The following is a 20,718-nucleotide window of genomic DNA, read 5'->3' on the forward strand; positions in this document are numbered from 1 at the left end:
GTCCTGGGGTCAGAAGAGACCCAGGCTTGAATCCCAACTCTGACCCAAGGGATGTGGCCCTCGGCACATCCCATGACCTCTCTGAGCCTCCATTTCTTCTCCTACAAAAAGTAGATAATAATAATAATAATAATAATATACCACCTACTTCACAGAGTTGTTAGGATGAAATGATTTCAAAAACTTAAACTACTATAGGAATACAAACACAAAATGCATCCCTTTAAGCAGACAGGACCCTCCATTCATGGAGAGGAAAGGCCAAAATCGAAGGAAGGCTCAGACTGGGGAGCACCAAGCCGCTGCAAATCTTCCTGGTACTCTAATCCTGTTTATATTCCAAAAAGTTGTCAAATCTTGTTGTCATTGTTCAGTAGCTTTTCAGTCATGTGCGACTCTTTGTGACCCCATATGGGTTTCTTGGCAAAGACACTGGAGTGGTTGGTTGGCTATTTCCTTCTCCAACAGATTAAGGCAAATAGAAGCTAAATGATTTTCCCTACACAGTGTCTGAGGGCAAATTTGAACTCAGATCTTCCTGAGTCCAGGCCCAGAGCTTTATCCGCTGAGCTACCCAGCTGCCTCCTTAAGTCAAATCTAATAGGATGAAGTACTCATCAATATGTTAAGGTCTCATTGGTGTGAGAAATCCCTCCAACAATGAGGATTTTAACTTGTTTATTAACTTAGAAGACAAATTCCAGTCACACTGTTTCCCACTCCTGGCATTCATTTCCTCTGTCTGCAGTTCTGCCCAAGTGGAATCTACTCCCTCCTGCCATCAGGATCCTTGACTTCCATCAAGACTGAGTTTCAGTGCCTCTTCCCACAGGAAGCCCTCCCTAATTCTGCTACTTTGTCCTTTTTCTCTCCATGGATGATCATGTATATTCTTGGTCCTAAACGTGGAAAAGTTCCCTTTCCCAAGAGAACATATGCCCCTTGGGGACGGGGAATAGTTTTAGTTTTGTCTTTATAGCCTAAGTGCCTAGCACAGTGCTTTGGGCATGGCAGGCACTTAATAAATGCTCATGAGATTAAATAAATATTAGGGGAGTGTTTGTGGCTCAGCAAGATGAAATGAAGTAGCCATTAAGTATGAAATGGAAGATTTGAATTCAGGATTTTTTGACTCTATATCAATTTATCCACTATGTCATGATAGCTCTAATCAAATTCACTAAGGATAGGGGCAGCTGGGTAGCTCAGTGGATAGAGAACCAGGCCTAGAGATGGGAGGTCCTAGGTTCAAATCTGGCCTCAGACACTTTCCCAGCTGTGTGACCCTGGGCAAGTCACTTGACCCCCATTGCCTAGCCCTTACCACTCTTCTGCCTTGGAGCCAATACACAGTATTGATTCTAAGATGGAAGGAAGGGTTTTATATAAGAAAAAAATTTTTGAAGAAAAGAAATTTAATAGGGATTTAGGCAGTAAGGTCCTGCCCTTAAAACTGGCTCAGGAAGTGGGGATGGGGAAATGAGGCAAAGAAGAAATGACCCTATTCTTTTCTTGGGCCTCTATGTACCTAGAAGGAAAAAGATGTACGCAAAGCCACTTTTTTTTTACCTGTAGCCTGGAGAAGAATAGAAGCAAATATTAGCCTAAAAAAACCCCACAGCAGGTCAGATAAACTGCAGCCTCTAGCATCCACATCCTTCAGAAAGAAGCAATGGTATGATTTCAAAGTGCAAGCAGAAATGTATCAAATCCTAGGATTTGGAACTGAAAAGAGCTTGAAAGAGGGACATACGATCTAAAATCCTTTTATAGAGGAGAAAGCTGAGGCTCAGAAAGGTTAGGTAATTTTCCCAAGGTCACACAGCTAGAAAGTAGCAAATAGCCAAAAATCAGACCCAGGTTCTCTGACTCCAAATTCGGGGCCAACCAATGAGCAAGGCACTAGAATCAAAGCAGTTCCCCATCCTCCCCCAACAACAACAACAACAAAAGCCTGCTCCACCCAAGTTCTTCTGAGGCCTGGCCATGACCAGAGCCCAGCTAATGGGATAGGACAGGGGAAAGAAGAATCCCAGGAGGGAAGGAGAAGTCCAAAGCCAAGTCACTTACCTCGAGCTGAGAGCTTCTTAGTGTTGATAATCTTGGCTGCATATTCTTGACCTGCTAAAACTTTCACACACCTTCTCACGATGGAAAAGGCACCCCTGGAGAGGAAGGGAAAAGAAACCAGAAGGAAATGAAGGTCCAGAAGCAGAGCCCTAGCCACAGGGATACCTGGAGGAGTGTCTCCCTCTGGGCCAGGAGGAAGGAGAAGAGGCCCTGCTAGGGACCAGGGCCACGGAGACCTTGGGGGGGGGGGGGAAGCTTAGGGACAAGGGCTCAGAACAGTAGAATTCTGGGACAAGACTTTAAAATGGGAGAGCTAAAAGCTCCCAGTTGAGGGCATTAGCTCTACTGCCTTCATATACATATGGGGAAACTGAGGTCTCCAGAAAGGAAAGGATTTGCCCAAGGCAACACAATGAGATCATACAGACATGAGATTATAACCCAGGGCTCCTGACAATGTAGCCCAGGACTTCTTCCAACCCACCATGCTGTCAAGCTGTAGTCCCCACAGTTGGGGAGTCTATAGCCTAATTTAGGTCATAGGGTCACAGGATTGGAGCTGGAAGGGTTTGCTTTATAAACTTTCAAGTGTTATATAAAGACTAGTTATTAATTCACAAGGCTTCCTCCCCTGGAATGTCTCCAGGGATATACTTTACAACTATAGGAGGAGTTAGTGGTCAGAGTGGTCTGGTACAATGGAAAAAATGCTGACTCTGTAATAAAAAGATCTGGGTTCCAATCCTGCCTCTGCCACTTGCTGCCTGTGTGTTATTAAGCAAAGTCTTGGAATCCAAGCTCTTCATGGGACTGGATGGCCTCTGAGATCCCTTGCAGTACTAAATCTGGGAAGGAAGGAGGGAGGGAGGGAAAGAGGGAGAGAGAGAGGGAAGGAAGGAAGGAATGAACAAACAAACGAAAGAACAAAAGGACAAATGAATGAAGGAGGAAGGACAGAAGGAAGGAAGGACGGAAGGAAGGAAGGAAGAAAGAAAGGAGGGAGGGAGGGAAAAAGGAAGGAGGGAGGGAGGGAAGAGGGAGAGAAGGAAGAAAGGTGAGAGGGAGGGAAGGAAGGAAGGAAGGAAGGAAGGAAGGAAGGAAGGAAGGAAGGAAGGAAGGAAGGAAGGAAGGAAGGAAGGAAGGAAGGAAGGAAGGAAGGAAGGAAGGAAGGAAGGAAGGAAGGAAGGAAGGAAGGAAGGAAGGAAGGAAGGAAGGAAGGAAGGAAGGAAGGAAGAAGAGAAGGAAGAAGAGAAGGAAGGAGGGAGGGACGGAAGAGGAAGGGAAGGAAGGAGGGAAGGAGGGCAGAAAAGGCAATGTGATATAGTAGAAAGACCATTAAATCCTAGGTCCTGGGTTCAAATTCTAGTTTTACTACTTAAGTCACAGAGAGTTAAATCTAGAAAGAAGCTTAGAGATCCTATCAATGAGTGCCTCATTTTGTTGATGAGAAAACCGAGGCTCATCGAGAAGTAGTAGAGATAAAGCTAGATTTCAAACTCAGGTCCTCCTCACATTTTTCATTTGTTTTTGTTGCTGCTTCAAAGGCACATTTACAGGATTATCTCCCAAGCAGCCTGAGAAGCAGCAGAAAAAAAAATCTCTGAAAACAGCACAGACAACTCACCCCTCCACCCTTGTATGGGGAAGGAGCAGATGGCTGGGGGTGTAGGAGAGAAGAAGGGTGGCTAGGGAGTGGGTGAAAGGACAGGACAGGGGCTGGGGGAAGGGGTAGATGTGGGGAGGTTCAAAGGGAAATATGAGGTTAGCAGAATGAGACCCTACTGAGGGAGGTAAGAGGGGGTGGCAGGTGTTAGAGAAAGAAGCCCAGATCTTGGCTCAGACTATATAATAATAATAGAATAATGTGGTGCTTTAAGGTTTACAAAGTGATTTCCCCACCTACATCAACCCCATGAAATAGGAATTATTATTCCCATTTTACAGATGAAGTAACTAAAGGTCAAGGAATTTTTCCATGACTTCCCCATGGTTACCCACTATAGGAGCCAGTATTCAAATCTGTGTCCCTGGACTCCAAGTCAGGCACTCTTTTAAGCTGCCCACTCAGACACAGCCACCTTCCTAATATTAGCTCACCATCCTATAGTTGGTTTACCAAGCACTTCCCCCTCAACAACCCTGTGAAAGAGAACGAAAGCACTAGGATCCCTATTTTACAGATGAGGAAACTGAGCATCAAAGAAATAAAGTGACTTCCTCAAGGCCACATGACTAGCATTGGAGCCAAGATGTGAGGGCCTGATTGTGCCACTGAAGGGCAGACTGTTCCTGGTGTCCACAGTATGGTGCCGGGGGGAGGAGGGGGGGAGGATATCATCCAATGTCACTGAGGCAAGGGAGAAGAACAGACTGAGATGCTTCCTTGCAGGGAGCAGATAAGACAAGAAAGAACAAGGAGTTCCTTTCATAGCTGGTCTCCATTCCCTTCCACTTGGCACCACCCAGATGGCCCTGGGTTCCCAGGAAGGAAGTAGGAGAAAGGAGAGGCGCAGACAGATGGGCTGGGAGCATGGGGCCCATCACTGAGAATGTGGAAAACTGTTAATGGCCTGTGAGAAGGAACATGGGCCTCGCCAGGACCTGGGCATCCAGGGAGTTATGCTGAGAAAATGACTTTCTCGCTGCCTGTTGAGTGTCCTCTTGGGAGCCAAGTGCAAAGCTTCCAGTTGGGAGATGCTAACAGCAAAGTTGCCTCAACTAGAGCCTTCTAGATTTCAATCTTATTAGTCATTACTCTGGGCTAACTCAACCTGGCTAACCTCACCCACCAGGAGCATTGTCTGTCCTGCCTCCCACCAGAAATGCTGCATGCGAAAACTTCCTAGTCTTGCACCTCTCGACTCTGGACTCTGGTTCAGCCAAGAAATGCAGATTGGGCTGTTATAGCCCAAAAGGCAGCGTAAAAAGAGCTTCAGTGTCAGGAGGCAAGGATACAAGTCCTGGTTCTGTGACTTTGGCAAGGTCATTTAAATTCTCTGGACCCCCTTTTGGTCATCTGTAAAATGAAGGGGCTGGACTCCCTCTCTAAGATGCCCTCCACCCAGGACCTTTGATCTTTATGGACTAAACGAAGTCAGACCCTTGGACTGTGACTCAGACCTGCACCCAGGACCTGTTCTCCTACAACTAGCAGCACTGAAGTTCTTGAGAGGTAGACTAGTAACATTCTACGTTTGCCAGACCTTTTTCATAATACTCCCAGAAGTCATCCATTATCTCTATCAGATTAGTTAATGAATTACTTTTCTAGGCTTATTAGGCATTCTTCCTGTTTGCATACTCTATGGTGTCTCCTTCTTACTGTTCCTCACACACCCTCCCATCTTAGAATCCTTGCTTTCCTTCAGAGCTGACCGGAAGCATCTCCACTGAGAGGAAGCCTTCTGATGCATCCGATGGCCAAGCCCCTCTCCCCACTACCTCAAAATTACTTTGTATTTTTTGTTGTTGTTCAGTCATTTCAGTCATGTCTGGCTCTTCATACCCCCATTTGGGGTTTACTTGGCAAAGAACCTAGCATGATTTGCCATTTCCTTCTCCGGTTCATTCTATAGATGAAGAAACTGAGGCAAACAGAGATTAAGGTACTTTCTCAGGGTCACACAACTAGTAAGTGTCTGAGGCCAGATTTGAACTCAGGAAGAAGAGTCTTCCTGACTCCAGGTCTTCTTTACTTTGTACTTTGAACATATATGCAGAGTATATGTTTTCTCCCTCAATAAAATGTAAACTCCTTGAAGGCATGAACTTTGTCATTCTTGCCTCTGTATCACATCCCTAGAACTTTTTTCTGGCAGATAAGTTGGTGCTTAATAAATGTTTCAGTGCTTGATTGTTTCTTAAATTTATTGTCAACACACAGGACCAGAAAACAAGGTAGACCGATAATCTCATGAGAGTAATGGAGAAATGGATAACCAAGCATGGAACCCACATGATAAATTGAAAGACCTCCAGCATGTTAGACAGTCCCTCAGAAAACTGTGGAAGAAAATCACATAGGATGAGAAGGCTTGGTTGGATTGCAATCTGCACTGGTGTCAGTCAATAACATTTCTGAAATGCCTGCTGTTTGCCAGGTACTACACCAAGTACTGGGAATGCAAAGAGAGGTAAAAAAAAAAGTCCCTGATCTCAAGGAGCTCCTACTCTAATGGGAGAAACAGCATACAAATAATTATGTCCAAAAAGCTGTGTACAATGTAATCCGAGTTAATCAACAGATGGAAGGCAGTAATACTAAGGAGGAAGTGAAAAGGTTTCCTGAAGACAGTGGGATTTTAGGTGAGATTTGGGGTAAGCCAGGAGAGGCAAATGAGGAGAGAGTGCATTCCATACATGGGGGAAAACAACCAGTAAAAATAACTGTAGCCAGGAAAACGATGTGATTTGGACAAAGAGCAGCAGGATGTCTGTTGTTCTTGGATTAAATAGTAGAGGGGAGGGAAATAACATAGAAGAAGACTAGAAAGGTGAAGGGAAAGGGATGATCATGTTATAAGGCACTTTGAATATCAATGGGGCAGCTAGGTGGTGCAGTGGAGAGAGTATTGGATGTGGAATCAGGAGGATTCATCCTGAGTTCAAATCCAGCCTCAGTCATTTACTAACTGTATGTCCCTGGACAAGCCACTTAACTCCATTTGCCTCAGTTTCTTCATCTGTAAAAAGAGTGGGAGAAGAAACTCCAGTACCTCTGCCAAGAAAATCCTAAATAGGGTCATGAAGAGTGGGACTCTAAAAATGACCAAATGATAATTGTCAAAGGATTTTATATTTAATCTTGAAGAGGATAGGAAGTTGCTGGAGTTTATTGGTTATTGACATGGTCAAAATTGTTCTTTTTTTTTTAACCCTCACTTTCTGTTTTAATATCAATTCTATAGCAGAAGAATGGCAAGGGCTAGGCAATGAGGGGTTGTGACTTACCCAGGTCAGACAGCTGGAAGAGTCTGAGGCCAGGTTTGAACTCCTGACTGTAGGCTGGGTGCTCTCTCTGTTGAGTCACCTAGCTGTCCCTAGATTTGCTCTTTAAAAAAACTAATTTGATAGCTGAGTGAAGGATAAACTGGAATGGGGAGAGACTTAAGGGCAAGGAGACTGACCAGTGGTCTATTGCAGAAGTCCAGGCATGGTTGATGAGGACCTGCTCCAAGGTGGAGGGAAGACTCATGCTGATGAGATCACAGATCTTTTGAAGTATAAAAGCAAAAAGGACAATATCAAACCTGGCTGACCAGGGTCTGATCAGAGACTAATGAGACCAGAGAGAGGAGTAATGTAGCAAAACTTTATTTGGAGAAAAGGAAGGGGCAGAGGAGGATAGGAGACCAATGGCAGTAGAAGTAGCAGTGGAAGTGGGGGGGGGGAGAAGAAGGAGAGTGGGGGGGAGCCCTAAACCTGTGGATGGCTAGAGGTCTCCCCCTGGGTGGGGAGGGGGCAATCTTTTATAAGGTGGTCTGGGATGAGGTAACCTGTGTTCAGTTTACTGGATGGCCCTAAGGGGGTTGGGAACCTCTGTCTCTGGGTTCGGAAGTTCCCAGACATGGTGGTCAGTGATTTGGGAGATCATTTTTCTAGACTTGACAGCAAAATCCTGATGTTCTGCCAGGTGCTACTGGGGCTTTGTTTCATGGTTTGGACAGGTGCTGGGGTTGGGCAGGACTATTGGTCTCAGTAGAAAAGGGAGGTTTTGGCCTCGGGATCTATCAGACAATAAATATTTTCTGAAGTCTGGACCTCTGTGTACTAAGGTTCCCCTGAGGCTTGAGACCAGCCACTATAATTTGCCTGGGGACCCTGAGAAATTAAGCGACTTATCCATGGTCACACACTTGTCCACAGTTGCACAGTCCATAGTTATACATGGTCAGAGGCAAAGCTTGAACCCAAATATTCCTGATTTCAAGTCTGGTCCTTATCCATTGTACCAAACTATTTCTCTCTAATAATCATAATTATACAATGTTGACATTCCATCGTTTCCAAACTCTCCATGACCCCATTTTGAAGTCTTCTTGGCAGATACTAGAGTGATTTGTCATTTCCTTCTGCAGTTCATTTTACACATGAGAAAACTGAGGCAAACAGAGTTAAACTCAGAGTCAAATAACAAGTAAGTATCTAAGGACAAATTTGAACTCAGGAAGATGAATCTTCCTGACTCTGTGCCCTGTGTTCTAGCCACCGGGATGCCAAGCTGCCTTTTAACAATAACAATAATCCCTTATGATTAAAGAATTATTTGTGCTTTTCAAAGCCTTTTGATATCCCATTGGATCTTCCCAAACTGCCCTGTAAGAGTCAGGACAGTAATTAATTAGGTTGCCCATTTTACAAGGGAGGAAACAGAGGTTTAAAGAGGTTAAGGTAGCTGCCCCAAATCACACAGACAGTAAAAAGCAGAACTGGTATTATAATCCAGGTCTCTTGACTCCCAGGGCAGGGCTTTTCCTTCCCCAGCCACCACAGAGCTTCGCAAGCCTGCTTGGCACTGCACCTCCCTCAGTCATGGAGGCCCTCTCTACCCCAATCCAGTATCCCTCTGGCAGATGCCACGGGGACATGATGTATTGGAACTGTCTCAGCCCGGAGCCCTGGCCCACACCAACGCAGCAGCAGCACAGAGGGTACACAGAAGGCCTGGGAAATAGAAGATTCTGTTTGCTGATGATGAACACTGAGCCAACAGAAGTTCCAACATATTCCTTGTTTTGGCTGCTCTTAGGTTTTTCTTGAATGGGTTATTAAGAGAGAGAGAGAGAGAGAGAGAGAGAGAGAGAGAGAGAGAGAGAGAGAGAGAGAGAGAGAGAGAGAGAGAGAGAGAGAGAGAGAGAGAGAGAGAGAGAAGACACAAAACAGAAAGATCCCTTCCAGCTCAAATGTTCTGATTGCTGATAATTGCTGCTCGGAGAAAGTCCCAAAGTCCTTCTGGGAGGGGTTGGGTCAGTGGTGAGCAGCACAGTGAAACCAGAGGAAGCCAGGAGGTTCCCCTTTTTGACCTCCCCTCTTGGAGACTATTTTGGCCTCACTAGATCTTACTTCTGTGAAGATCAGCAGCAAGAGTGCAGTTGGCTACTACTGCTGAATAGTGGAGTCAAATTGGAATCTGAGGGGCCAGGTTTGAGTCCTGACTGTCACTGACTAGCTTTATGACTTCAAGTAAGGTACTTAAGCTTCTCTGAACCTGTTTCCTCATCTGCAAAATGGGAATAATAATTATATTACCTAATGGTGTGACTTGATGATCAAATCAGATGATGTTGACAGTGTTCTTTGCACACCGATATATTCCATATAAATGTAAGCTATTACTAAGGTGCAGGAATCCTTTGGGCATAAGAAGGGATGGAAGAGCCAGAAGGGGCTGCATTTTAAAGGAGAACCTGAAAGTCATGCTTAATTTACAGAAAAGTCTTGTTAAGTAATGGTGGACTTTCTGGCACCAGGAAGGGCTATTTAGATGTGGAGGTCGGTCAGGGATTCTCTTCCTAGCATTTCTGAAATGCTTTTAGTTCACATATATAGATAGCCCTTTACAGTTGACATAGCACTTTAAAGTTGTTTACATAGCACTTTATATACATTATCTCATTTGAAACATACCATGGAGGGAGTCATCTATTCTTCCTACACACAATACTGCCTGTTCCTCCTTTTGGAGATTAAAAGATCATTTAGGTTATTTGGGGCTGTGGAAGGTTCATGTTGCCTAGGTGAGCAATGGCCCTCATGGGGGGGGGGGGGGTACTGTGGGTCTTTTAAGTACCAAATGGAATGAATGAATCAGAGGAAACCAGTAGCTATTTAGCTACATTCCTAGCCAGGATCTAGATCTGTTCTTGGACTGAGTGAAGGACACAGTAAGCCTTTGTAGAGAAAGACTAGAGTGTGTAGCTAGGAGAGTGGAGGAGAAGAGAAGCAGGTTGAAGGGGTAAGCTCTGGCTTTTGAAATCACAGAATTTCAGATCTGCAAAAGACCCCCAAATGCATCTGCTCCAATCTCTGTGTGAAGCAAGTATCCCTGGGTTTCTTTTTTTAATATTTCTATTAACGAGGAACTCATTACCTATTCAAACAACCCATTATAATTTTGAAGCCCTTAGAAGCAAAAGAGACTGAGCTTTCTAAGCAATCAGTCAATCAACAGCATTAAGAGCCTCCTATGGTGTAGCAGTTACATGACTCAGTGGATAGCAAGCCAGGTCTGCAGTCAGGAGATCCTGGGTTCAAATCTGGCCTTAGATACATCCTAGCTGTGTGGCCCTGGGCAAGTCACTTAACCCCCATTGCCTAACCCTTATTGCTCTTCTGCCTTGGAACAATACACAGAATTGATTTTAACAGAAAGTAAGAATTATTTTTTAAAGACTATTATCTGTCAGAAAACTCTGAAAAGTGCAAGAGATACAAAAAACAGTAAAAAAGCCTTGATGCCAAAGCACTCACAATTTAATGGGAAAGCCAATTTTAAAAAAATAAATATGTGCAAAAAATGCTATATACAGGATAAAAGAAATAAATCACAGAGAAAAGGAAATAGAATTCAGGGAGGTTGACTGGGAAAGGCTTCCTGGAGAAGATGGAATTTTAGCTGGGACTCACAGGAGTAGATGGAGAAGAGGAGGGAAAGAAAGGAAATGATTTAGCAAGATTAATGGACATACAGACAACCTCTTCCCCTTTTGCCCCTCTCTCCTCCCACCACTACTACTTCCAAAAACCATTGCTGCTTCCTCTTCCCTTTCTGGAAAGTCTATAAAGGACGTGTTCTTCGTTGAGATTTCAGGGTGATATCCCCATTAGGAAAAGACAAATGAAACTGCCTAACCCAGACCCCTCTTGTGGATTTAGGGGCTTAGGATTTTGAACTGGAAAGATCTGAGAAATTCTTTTGGCCAACTCCCTTATTTTAAAAAGAAAGAAAATGAGGCCCAGAAAAGGGCCATTATTTGGTCAAGGTAGTACAGACAAGTTTGGCAAATCTTGGATCTGAATGATGGTCATGAGCTCTCAATCCAACACTCAAACTCCCATTGGCATAGTGGGCTAGCGACAGTACTGGAGGGCTGAGAGGCTTTGGATTTAGAATGTTGTCCATAAACCAAGGTCCATATTCCCCCTCATGTACTAGACTTCCTCGGTTTACCCATTGAAGTCATTGTGATCACTTACATCTGTGACTATTTCATGATTAACAAAATGCACTCATTAAACTATGAGCTCCTTGAGAACAAGAACTGCCTTTTATCTTTCTTTGAATCCCCAACACTAGGCCCAGTGCCTGGCCCATAGCAGGTGTTTAATAAATGCTAACTGACTGACTCAATATCTGTAATCTCTTTGGGCCCTCCCAAGTCCCCTGCGAGAGAGGACAGAAATTATCCTCATTTTTCAGATGAGGAAACTGAGGCCTGTAGGGGGCAGGTGATTTTCCCAAGGGCACAGAATCTCAGAGTTCTATGAAAAACTCCAAAGTCATCTAATTCAGCCTCTTAGCTAGTGCAAGAATCCTTTCTACAACCCCTTCAATAAGCGGCCATCCCACCTCTCTGATGAGTAATTCAGTCTGGAAGCATCTCTTTCTCCCGTGGGGCAATGCTACTTGCTAGGACATTTTTCCTTAGAGGAGGCCAAAATCAGCCTCTCTCTAACTTCTCCCTGCCAGTCCCAAATCTGTCCTGTGTGAGGAGTGGAAACCAGAGAGATGATTCTCCTCGCTGATAACCCTTCAAATATTTACAGACCTCACACGTATGCCCTAAGTCATACTTTCCTAAATAGATCCAATTCTTCATTTGAATGTGGGACAAGGTTTCTAATGCCCTTCTTCACCATTCTAAGCTGACTGCATCCTCTGCAGGAACCCCACCCTAGTAAAACAGAAGCATTTATTCCAGAACACAGTTTAAGAAAGTTGCCTAGGTTCACTGTCCCATGGCCAGTACTCATCCAAAGTGGGATTTGAACACTCAACCCCGGGGCTGGATCTCTTCTCCACTACTCTCTGCTGTTTCTCTGGGCTGCCCTTCCTCCAACGTGGTGCCCAGGACTAGAAATGATCCTCTAGATATTCGAGGGCCAGTGGAGAGGGCAGTAGAAGTATAACTTCCTTTGCCCAGTTCATTAGGTTTCTATTTATGCAGCCTTAGACCTCATTAGCTTTTTCAGCAGCCCACATCTCCCCCATTGTATCTCAGCTGATTTTTCTTTTTAATTCAAGTGCAAGATTTTACATTTGTCTCTATTAGGTTCCACCTAATTAGATTAGGTCATCTGGCTAGTAAAGAGGAAGCGCAAGGATAAAGAGCATCAGGCCTCCAGGACCCTAGTCCAACTGCAGTCTTTTTCTTATCCCAGGTGACTTCTGCCCCCAGGCTATTGGGAACAGCCCCTCTTGGACGGAGAAACCCTCTTTGCTATAGTGCCTGGAGGATACAGAAGGTTTAGAACTAGAGGAACTTCAGGGACCATCAAATTCAGCTCCTACATTTGAAAGACTGAGGAAACTAAGCCCCAAAAAGGTTGTCATTTGCCTGAGGTGGGGCAAAAAGCCCTCAAAGGAGTAGACAATAGGGAAGTAGCACCCTGGTGGGTGGCTGGGTGCCTGTAGAAAGGTGGAGATGTTGGCACACTGTTATTTTTTGGTGGCTCTCCACAGGCCCCCTTTGTGAGTGTGTGTGTGTGAGAGTGAATGTGTGTGGATGTGTAAGTGTGGGGGAGTATGTGTATGAGTGTGTGTGGTGGGTGAGTGTGGGTGAGTGTGTGTATGAGTGTGATTATGTGCAATTGTGTGTAGGTGTGATTGTGTGTGTGCAATTGTGTGTTTGAGTGTGTGTGTGCCTAGCCTGGTGTGAAGGTTCTGGAACAGTATACTTATGGGCTTAGATCTCTGGAAAAGCAGTCTGTGAGTGTGTGCCTGTGTGTGTGTGTCCACTGGCTCTGGGCTGGGAATGTTGCATTTTGTGGAAAGCAAGCTCCCCCAGGGGGTGCTGCAAGAAGAGCTTGATGCAGGGGTTCGGGGAGAGGGCGTGCACTCGGCTTGCTCGAAGTCTGTGGGTCCCAGATTGCAGGGGGAGTTGGCAGGAGTGTCAGCTGTGTGTTGCCAGGGCTCTATCAATTGTCAGCGTATCTCAGCCTGTGTGGGGGTGGCTGAGGGGGCGCCCAAGCCATGCTGCATGCGCCAAAGCCCAGTCTGGGAGGAAACTTGACTTTCCTTCCCCTCTCTGGAAGGGTGGCTCAGACTGACAGAATCATAGAACCTGGAATGTCAGTTCTGAAGCAGACCTAAGGACGAGGAATGCCAGAGTTGGGGGGCAGAGGGGGGGGTACCTTAGAACAAAGAATGTCGGAGGTGGAAGGGACTTTAGGATGTAGAATGTCTGACCCAGAAGGGACCTCATAATGCTCAGGCAGTCTCGGGCCCTATCTGCACCCCTTTGCCCCATTCCCCTGTACCCCTCTGTCACCTCCCTCAGGGTTTTTTTACCCAGTGCTCACAAGCTGTTCCAGGAAGAAAGCTTCTTATACATTCTTGTTGGATGTAGTTGGAAATTGAGTGTGTTCTGCTTTCCCTCCCCCCAGGATTATTTGCATAGTTAAAGTGGAATCTTGGGATAATAATATTGAACTCAAAAGGGGGTGGGGTGGGGGTAAAAAAAGATCTAAAAGGGTTTTTGAAAGCCAAGAATTCAGAGCTGGATCTAGAAGGGAGGAGGGAAGAGGCTCTGCTATCCTTTCCATTAATGGAGATAAGCCCTGAGGACATTCATCAATGCCGTAGGCAGCCCTTAGCACCACCTCTCATATCACCAAGACCTTTCTATGAGAAAGATGGATTATTATCATGTACTGATTATTAAGTCCCATAATGTCATGAGACTGGTCTAAGGACTAAAAATAAAATATTAATGCCTTATTATTGCTTCATTTTATCATCAAAACATCTTTGTCAGGAAGATGTATTCTCATTCTTATTATCAATATTATATCCATTTTATAGATATAAAACCTCAGGCCCAGAGAATGCAAATTATATTAAAGGGCACACAGTAAATCAAAGGGAGAGGTGGGATCACATCCCAGGAAAAGGGAAGCTCCTTGAGGCTAGGAACTGGCTTCTTTTTTTAATCTTTGTACACAGAAGACACTTAAATGTTTCTTGAACTGAATTGAACCTAGATCTTCAGACTCTCAGGAACCTTCTAAAAGACCACACACACACCAGGGAAGCTGTCCACGCCATTCTGCTGAAGGTTTTTTCTGTGGGTTGAGGAAGGTGGGCAGTATGCAGGCTCTGAGTAAGAAGACACCTCCATAAGGAGCTAAAAGTCTTTGTTTTGCTCTTTCACACCTTCCCAGCTGAGGCAGCCCCTGCAAATATCCAGCTTGTTTTAACCCTCTTCCTCCCCCCAAGTCAGTCAATCTTCAATCTCATTTCCAGAAAGAAGTGGGTTGCATTCTCTCTCTCTCTCTCTCTCTCTCTCTCTCTCTCTCTCTCTCTCTCTCTCTCTCTCTCTCTCTCTCTCTCTCTCTCTCTCTCTCTCTCTCTCTCTCTCCCTCCCTCCCTCCCCCCCTTTTCTTCTTCCTTCTTCCTTCTCTTCTTGATGCATCTTTCCTCCCTTTGTCTTTTCCTCTCTCTCTCTTTCCTTTTTTCTCTCTCCCCTCCTCTTCCTCCTCCTCTTCTTTCCTTCCCTTCTCGATGCACCTCTCTCCTTTATTGTTCCCTCTTCGTCTCTGAATCTGTCTCCGTCTCCCTCTCCCCCCCCCCCCATTTTTCCCTCCCTCCCTCTCTCTCTCTCTCTTTCCCTTTCTCCTTCTCTAACAAAACCCACTTCTGAAGCTCTTTTTGAGCAATGCTGATGATTACACACTGCCTAAGGATAATTTCCTTCCTCCTTTCTATAACCTGTCATGAGGGTGGGATCTAAAGCCTCAGAGAATGTCAAAGCCACAAGGAGGCATCCCTGCTACCCTCCTCCTCCCTGGTAAGGAGTATGTGGTTCCCCATTCTCTTGGAGAGCCTAGCCACTCACTACACCAAGTAAGGTACAGCTCTTAACCTGTGGTTCTAGCTCAGACCCAGGCCCAAGCCCAAGCTATCCACTTGTCTCCTGGCTCCAATGAGGAGGCAGGACCCTTCACATCCTTTAGACCATGAGACTACTCTGGATTTCAGCTTCCCTGCCTTTCTACAGCTCTGCTCCAGGATCATCCCACTTCCCCTGACCAGACCCCAGGTTATTCCTGCTAGCTAATCATAGCCCCCATTTCTGCAATGCTTTGGAGTTGAGAAAGTACTTTCCCTGCCACAATCCTGCTAGGCATGGAGTGAAAGTTTTGTCACATAGCCAGTCTTGGCTTACTTGAACCCAGATCTCCAGCCTTTAATTACAGGCTCCACTGCAGAATTCTGCCTAGGGGTATGTGTGTGTGAGAGAGAGAGAGAAAGACAGAGAGAGACAGAGACAACCAAGGCAGAAGAGCTAGGGCTAGGCCACTGGGTTTTAGTGACTGGCCCAGGGTCATACAGCTAGGCTGTGTCTCATGCCATATTTTAACCTAGGACCTCTTGTCTCCAGGCCTGGTTCTCTATCCATTGAGCCACTTAGCTGCCTCAGGCATTTTCTTTTTGAGTCTTCCTTTTCTTACCCTAGAATGATCAGTAAATCAAGAGCTAATAATTCATCTAAATTTATTTAGGTCCACCTCACCTTGATGGATTCTAGTTATCTCCTTTCCTCTGGTCTAGTCCCCAAGACTGACCAGGAGAACTTTTGGCTCCACTACATCTAGGATTCAGCTCTGGCCACTTTGCCTGCCTCCCTGTTGATAGTCCCTCCCTAAGGACCACAAACCTAAGAGTCATCTCTTTTACCCAGGTTGGTGCCAGAGGATTCTAATGCCCATCCTTAGTCCTGCCTCTGGCTACCTAAGGATTCAAAGGATTTATATTTTGAAATCATCTAGTTCTACTCTAACCCATTTATAAGCCAAAGGAAGGGAAATGACTTGCTCAAGGTGACACAGCTTGTGTCATGAACCTTTGGACTTTCGTCTGGTTCTTTGGCAGAAGAAGCCCATACAGATCAAGCCCCTAAAGCTGGACAAGTGAAGCAATTAAAGCAATGCTCATAGAGAACTGCAGAGAGAATATGATCAGGTCAGGATGGAAGTCAGAAATGAGATGACTCTAATACTCTCACAGACCATTACTCTCTCCAGCCAGGACATTGGTTTTCTCTTGTATTTTGAGCCAGTTCCTAGAATGGCTTTCCCTCCCAGCTGCATGAGCACACACACACACACACACACACACACACACACACACACACACACACACTCTGTACCAATGTCCAGCCTCCTTGACCAAAGCTTAGCCTCCACATGCCACCCCATACCCCTTCCACAGCTTCCCCACTGTGGCAACACCCTGGCCCAGCAGCACCTTGCACCAGGGTACAGCACACCCTAAAAACCAGCAGCAGATATGTGCCTGTGAGTGCCAGGGGCCATGGAGGAGAAGTCTCTAGAAGGCAACATTCCCACAACACCCCCACAGATCCCCAAGATTCAATGATATCCTTCTCCTCTTGGGGCAAAGCATCACTTTTACTTTCACTTAGAATGACTGAGTCACCTCCCCCTTCCCTGACACTACTGATCCATCACCCAGCCTTACAGTCCCAGAGAAATGGAAAATGGGTGCACCAACACCACCGGCCAGCCAAGAGCAGCGAGGTACCAATACTTTCACTCCTGCCCAGCAGGATTGTGACAGGGAAAGTACTTTCTCAACCCTAGAGCAATGCAGAAATGGGGGCTGTGATTGGCTAGCAGGAATAGACTAGGGTCTGTTCAGGGGAAGTGGGATGATCCTGGGACAGAGCTGTAGAAACACAGGGAAGCTGAAATCCAGAGTAGCCTCATGGTCTAAGAATGTGAAGGGTCCTGCTGAGAGACCATGCCCTTGGCCAGCTGGATAGCTTGGGCCTGGGCCTGGACCCAGATTAGATGAAGGGGCCAGTGGCTAGAGTTAGAGCTAGTTAGAGGCAGCTGCTTACTATTAGCTGGAATTACCGAACCTCCTCAGTACTTTCAGGGGTAGCACAGACCCCTTGCACTCTCTGAGCAGAGGGGCCACATTCCCCAAGCTCCCCAGCTCTGTCCAACCCAGGGAAGAAAGGAAGTATTTCTCAGTCTCCCCTAGACCCACTTCAGATCAGAGCCCACCTTGAATATGTTTGGATACACAAATCTCTATGTCCCCTCCAGATATTCTCAGAGCCTTGTATTCTACATGGACCTGCTGTTATTGGTGCACACGTGTGTGTGTGCGCGCGCGCCCACACACACACACACACACACACAGTTTTCCTGCCCAAATGCACATAGCCAGCCTCCCACACATGTGCACCTCATACAGCCAGGTCCTGTGCACACACCCCATACCAGCATGCCTTCACCCAGACCCAACTTCCTCCCTTATACATGTACGCACATTCAGTAAGTCCTCATGGATGCACACAGCCTAGATTTTGACCCAGTCCATTGCAGGCACACACCAGCATGCCTTTACATATGCCCATACTCAGGCAGACACATGCATACATTCACACATGTTCATACATTCATACTCCCACACAATGCACATGCAGACACAACTCAACAGCCTCTCAGAGATTCACACAAAATGCATGTAGATGCACAGAGAGATGCACAATCCCCTACACACACACACACACACACACACACACACACACACACACACACACAGCTGGCTGGAACCCAGACTCTGAATGTCTAGTACCCTTCTGCCTTGCAAACACTAGCCATTGGCAGAAAATAGTATTAAATGCTAAAGGAGGCACTGTGGAATAGTGGAATGAATATTGGAGTCATAGCCAGATCATGAAGGTTCAAATCCTGCTTTACCCACTTAAAACTTACATGACCTTGGGAAAGTCACTTTGTCTCTGATGATCCGTTTTTTCATCTATAAAATGGGAGGCTTGAATTAGACAATTGCCAAGGTCCAATCCAACTCCAAACCCCAATCCAGACGCCTCCCAACCTACTTCCTATAAGTCATTAGGGTTCTAGGCCCCCTGAACATGGTGCCAGTGGAACACCTTATCCCTACAGCTTTTAAATACTGTGGGGAAAAAAACCAAACAGGAAAGTCAACTTGCCAACCTAATCCCAATTCCTTATCCTTCTGTCCTCTGCATTGACCAGCTGCAGTCAACATTCATAAAACCAGGTTAAATACCAGAATTTGGCATTAACCAGCCATACCAGGTACCTCTCTGTCTTCCCCTACCTTGTGAGCTATACAAGTTCACCCAGGACAGCTGGGCCTCAGATCCCATGGCTCTGCCCCTCCCTGTCCCTACAGACCCAAGTGCTCAAAGATGCTTTCTAAGCATCGTTCCCTACAACCTTCCCCCATCACCATAGGGCAACTGGACTTTAGCCCTGAATAGACCAGTCTAAGTACCAAATAAATGTTTATTTCCTTCTCTCCCTTGCTCACACCTGGTCCTCTGTGGTGCTAACTTTGGCTGGGAGGAGCTTCCTCAGAAAAGTTGGCCACTCTCCACGGTCCGGGCAGTGTGGGCATATGTGTGCTCACATTCTGGTATGTACATGAGGGTGCAAGGACATGTTGAGTGTTTGCATGCATTTATGAGCAGGGGTGAGCTCAGTAAATATGCATGGGTCATGTACCTGGATGCACGCACGCATACACACATACACACACACACACACACACACACACACACACACACACACACATACACACACCACAGATGAGATTCTTTGGGAGCCTAACCTGAAATACTCCTCCATCAAACCAATAAACTGCTTTGATCAGGCATCTTCTCCCTTTCCTACCTGGGAGGAAGAAATCAGCCTGCTTCCCACCCCTCCCCAATGGAAACTTACTTGCCCAGTTCTTCAAAGAGCTGATATTCCTCAGTGAAACGGGTGCAGGTGATTGTGGCCATGCTGCCCAGCAAGGCGAGGAGACAAAGCCAGGTAAGGAGAGCTGTGGAGCTAGAGAAGAGCCGGGCTGGAAGGCAGGCGACAGCTCACAGCTCACTGATGCCACTCCTCTACTCGGCTCCTCTGGGGGCTCCCAGCTGCTCGCTTTCCCGAGCAGAGGGAAATGAGGGAATGGGTTTGATTGGCAAGCTTGGAGATAATGATGAGGGCAATTTGTCTCCTCTAAGCCTCACAAGCCTTCGTCAGCATCCAGGTTCCCATGGCAACCACCTCTGAAACGCCCTGTTTCCGTTGCCCCAGCAACTGCCTTCCAAACACCTGCAGGCCATAGGGCCCAGGTCGGGGGCGGGGGAAGGGGAAGCCAGAACCCAGGGAGACTTGGAGGGGGGAAAGAAGAAAAAACTTACTCCCCAGATAAAATAAATAAATAATCTCCAGCACCACCCAGAACGCTGGGGTGATTGAAGCAGATGGGCTAGGATTAAGTGGGGCAAAAAAGGGTTGTCATGGCAACTACCCTTTCCACATTTCAGGAGGTCCCTGAAAAGACAGGATGCTGTTGCCCTAGCAACTACATCTTATCCTCCAGAAAAAACAGGTATTGCCCTGTTGCCCTGGCAACATTCAAGTTCCAAGATTTAGAGAGAAATGATGTCTAATTCATCCAGACCCACATATATCTCTTTCTCGTTTCCTTCTCCTTTCTCCCTGCTCATCTTTCTTCTCGTTCTTTACTCTAACTTCTCTCTCTTACCTCTATCATTTCTTTTATTCTCTCTCTCTTCCCTCTTACCTTTTTCTCCGCTCCAATCTTTATTTCCTTTCATCATTCACCTCTCACTTTTCTTTAATCTTCTCTTTCTTACTCATCTTTTTCTCTTCTCTCCTTTCTCATCTCTCCTTTCTCCCAAATATCTTCTCTCCCTACTCTCACTCCCCCTTCTCTACTTTCTCATCTCCCTTGTGAAGATTGGATTTGGCTCTCCCCTGATTGTAACAATGAAGGTACTTAGCTCTTCCCTGATTGTGATTTCCTTTCCTTTCATTTCTGCTCTCTCCCTTCTATTATGTCTCAATTACATCATCTTTTTTCTTCATTCTTCTTCCCTATCACTCATTCCCTCTCTTCTCTCTCTCTCTCTCCCTCTCTCTCTCTCTCTCTCTCTCTCTCTCTCTCTCTCTCTCTCTCTCTCTCTCTCTCATCTGTTTCCCCTCCCCCCACATTCAGGAACTATTAAGTTCCTGCTGTTGTACTGCTGCACACTAGAAGGAGTGCAGAGGAGAAGTCTCAGATAGGGTTGGGTTTGTTTTGGTTTTTTGGAGAGAGCCATCCCTTGTGACCCAAGACATGAGTTGATCCTCTCCCAAGGATCTTCAAGTGGACATTGGACTCTGCCCCTCTCAGCCCTCCTTCCTTAAAGGAATCACCAAGTTGCTCTTTCCTGTGGGCCCTGTCCTAGTTTCTAGATTTTTTTTTAATATCTTAGGAGTGGGGGTTGGAGCATGAGCAGCAACCCAAACTAGTAGAAACAGAACTGGAATTAGAAGACCTGAGTTCTATCCCATCTTTGCCATTATGTGACAAAGTATTTTCTCTCTTACAGATTGTTTCCATGTTTA

At 45.9% G+C, this 20,718-nt stretch overlaps 1 protein-coding gene across 3 annotated transcripts in view; it reads right to left on the bottom strand.

The window, feature by feature from the left end:
• Positions 1 to 20,294, bottom strand: part of CAMK2A (calcium/calmodulin dependent protein kinase II alpha) — a 99,008-nt gene extending 78,714 nt beyond the window's left edge. For 2 of the 3 annotated variants that reach the window (XM_007473867.3, XM_007473866.3), the window contains exons 1-2: positions 19,039 to 20,294; positions 2,071 to 2,165 (exon numbers count right to left, since the gene is read on the bottom strand). In XM_007473867.3, the coding sequence (XP_007473929.2) occupies positions 2,071 to 2,165; positions 19,039 to 19,100 (157 nt within the window). In that variant the 5' untranslated portion in view covers positions 19,101 to 20,294. The remainder of the gene's footprint in view (positions 1 to 2,070; positions 2,166 to 19,038) is intronic. The other variant, XM_016428195.2, reaches the window with a different exon arrangement.
• Between the last annotated feature and the right edge of the window lie 424 nt (positions 20,295 to 20,718).

Source organism: Monodelphis domestica, chromosome 1 (genome assembly GCF_027887165.1).
Source record: "Monodelphis domestica isolate mMonDom1 chromosome 1, mMonDom1.pri, whole genome shotgun sequence".
Classification (NCBI taxonomy): Eukaryota; Metazoa; Chordata; class Mammalia; order Didelphimorphia; family Didelphidae; genus Monodelphis; species Monodelphis domestica.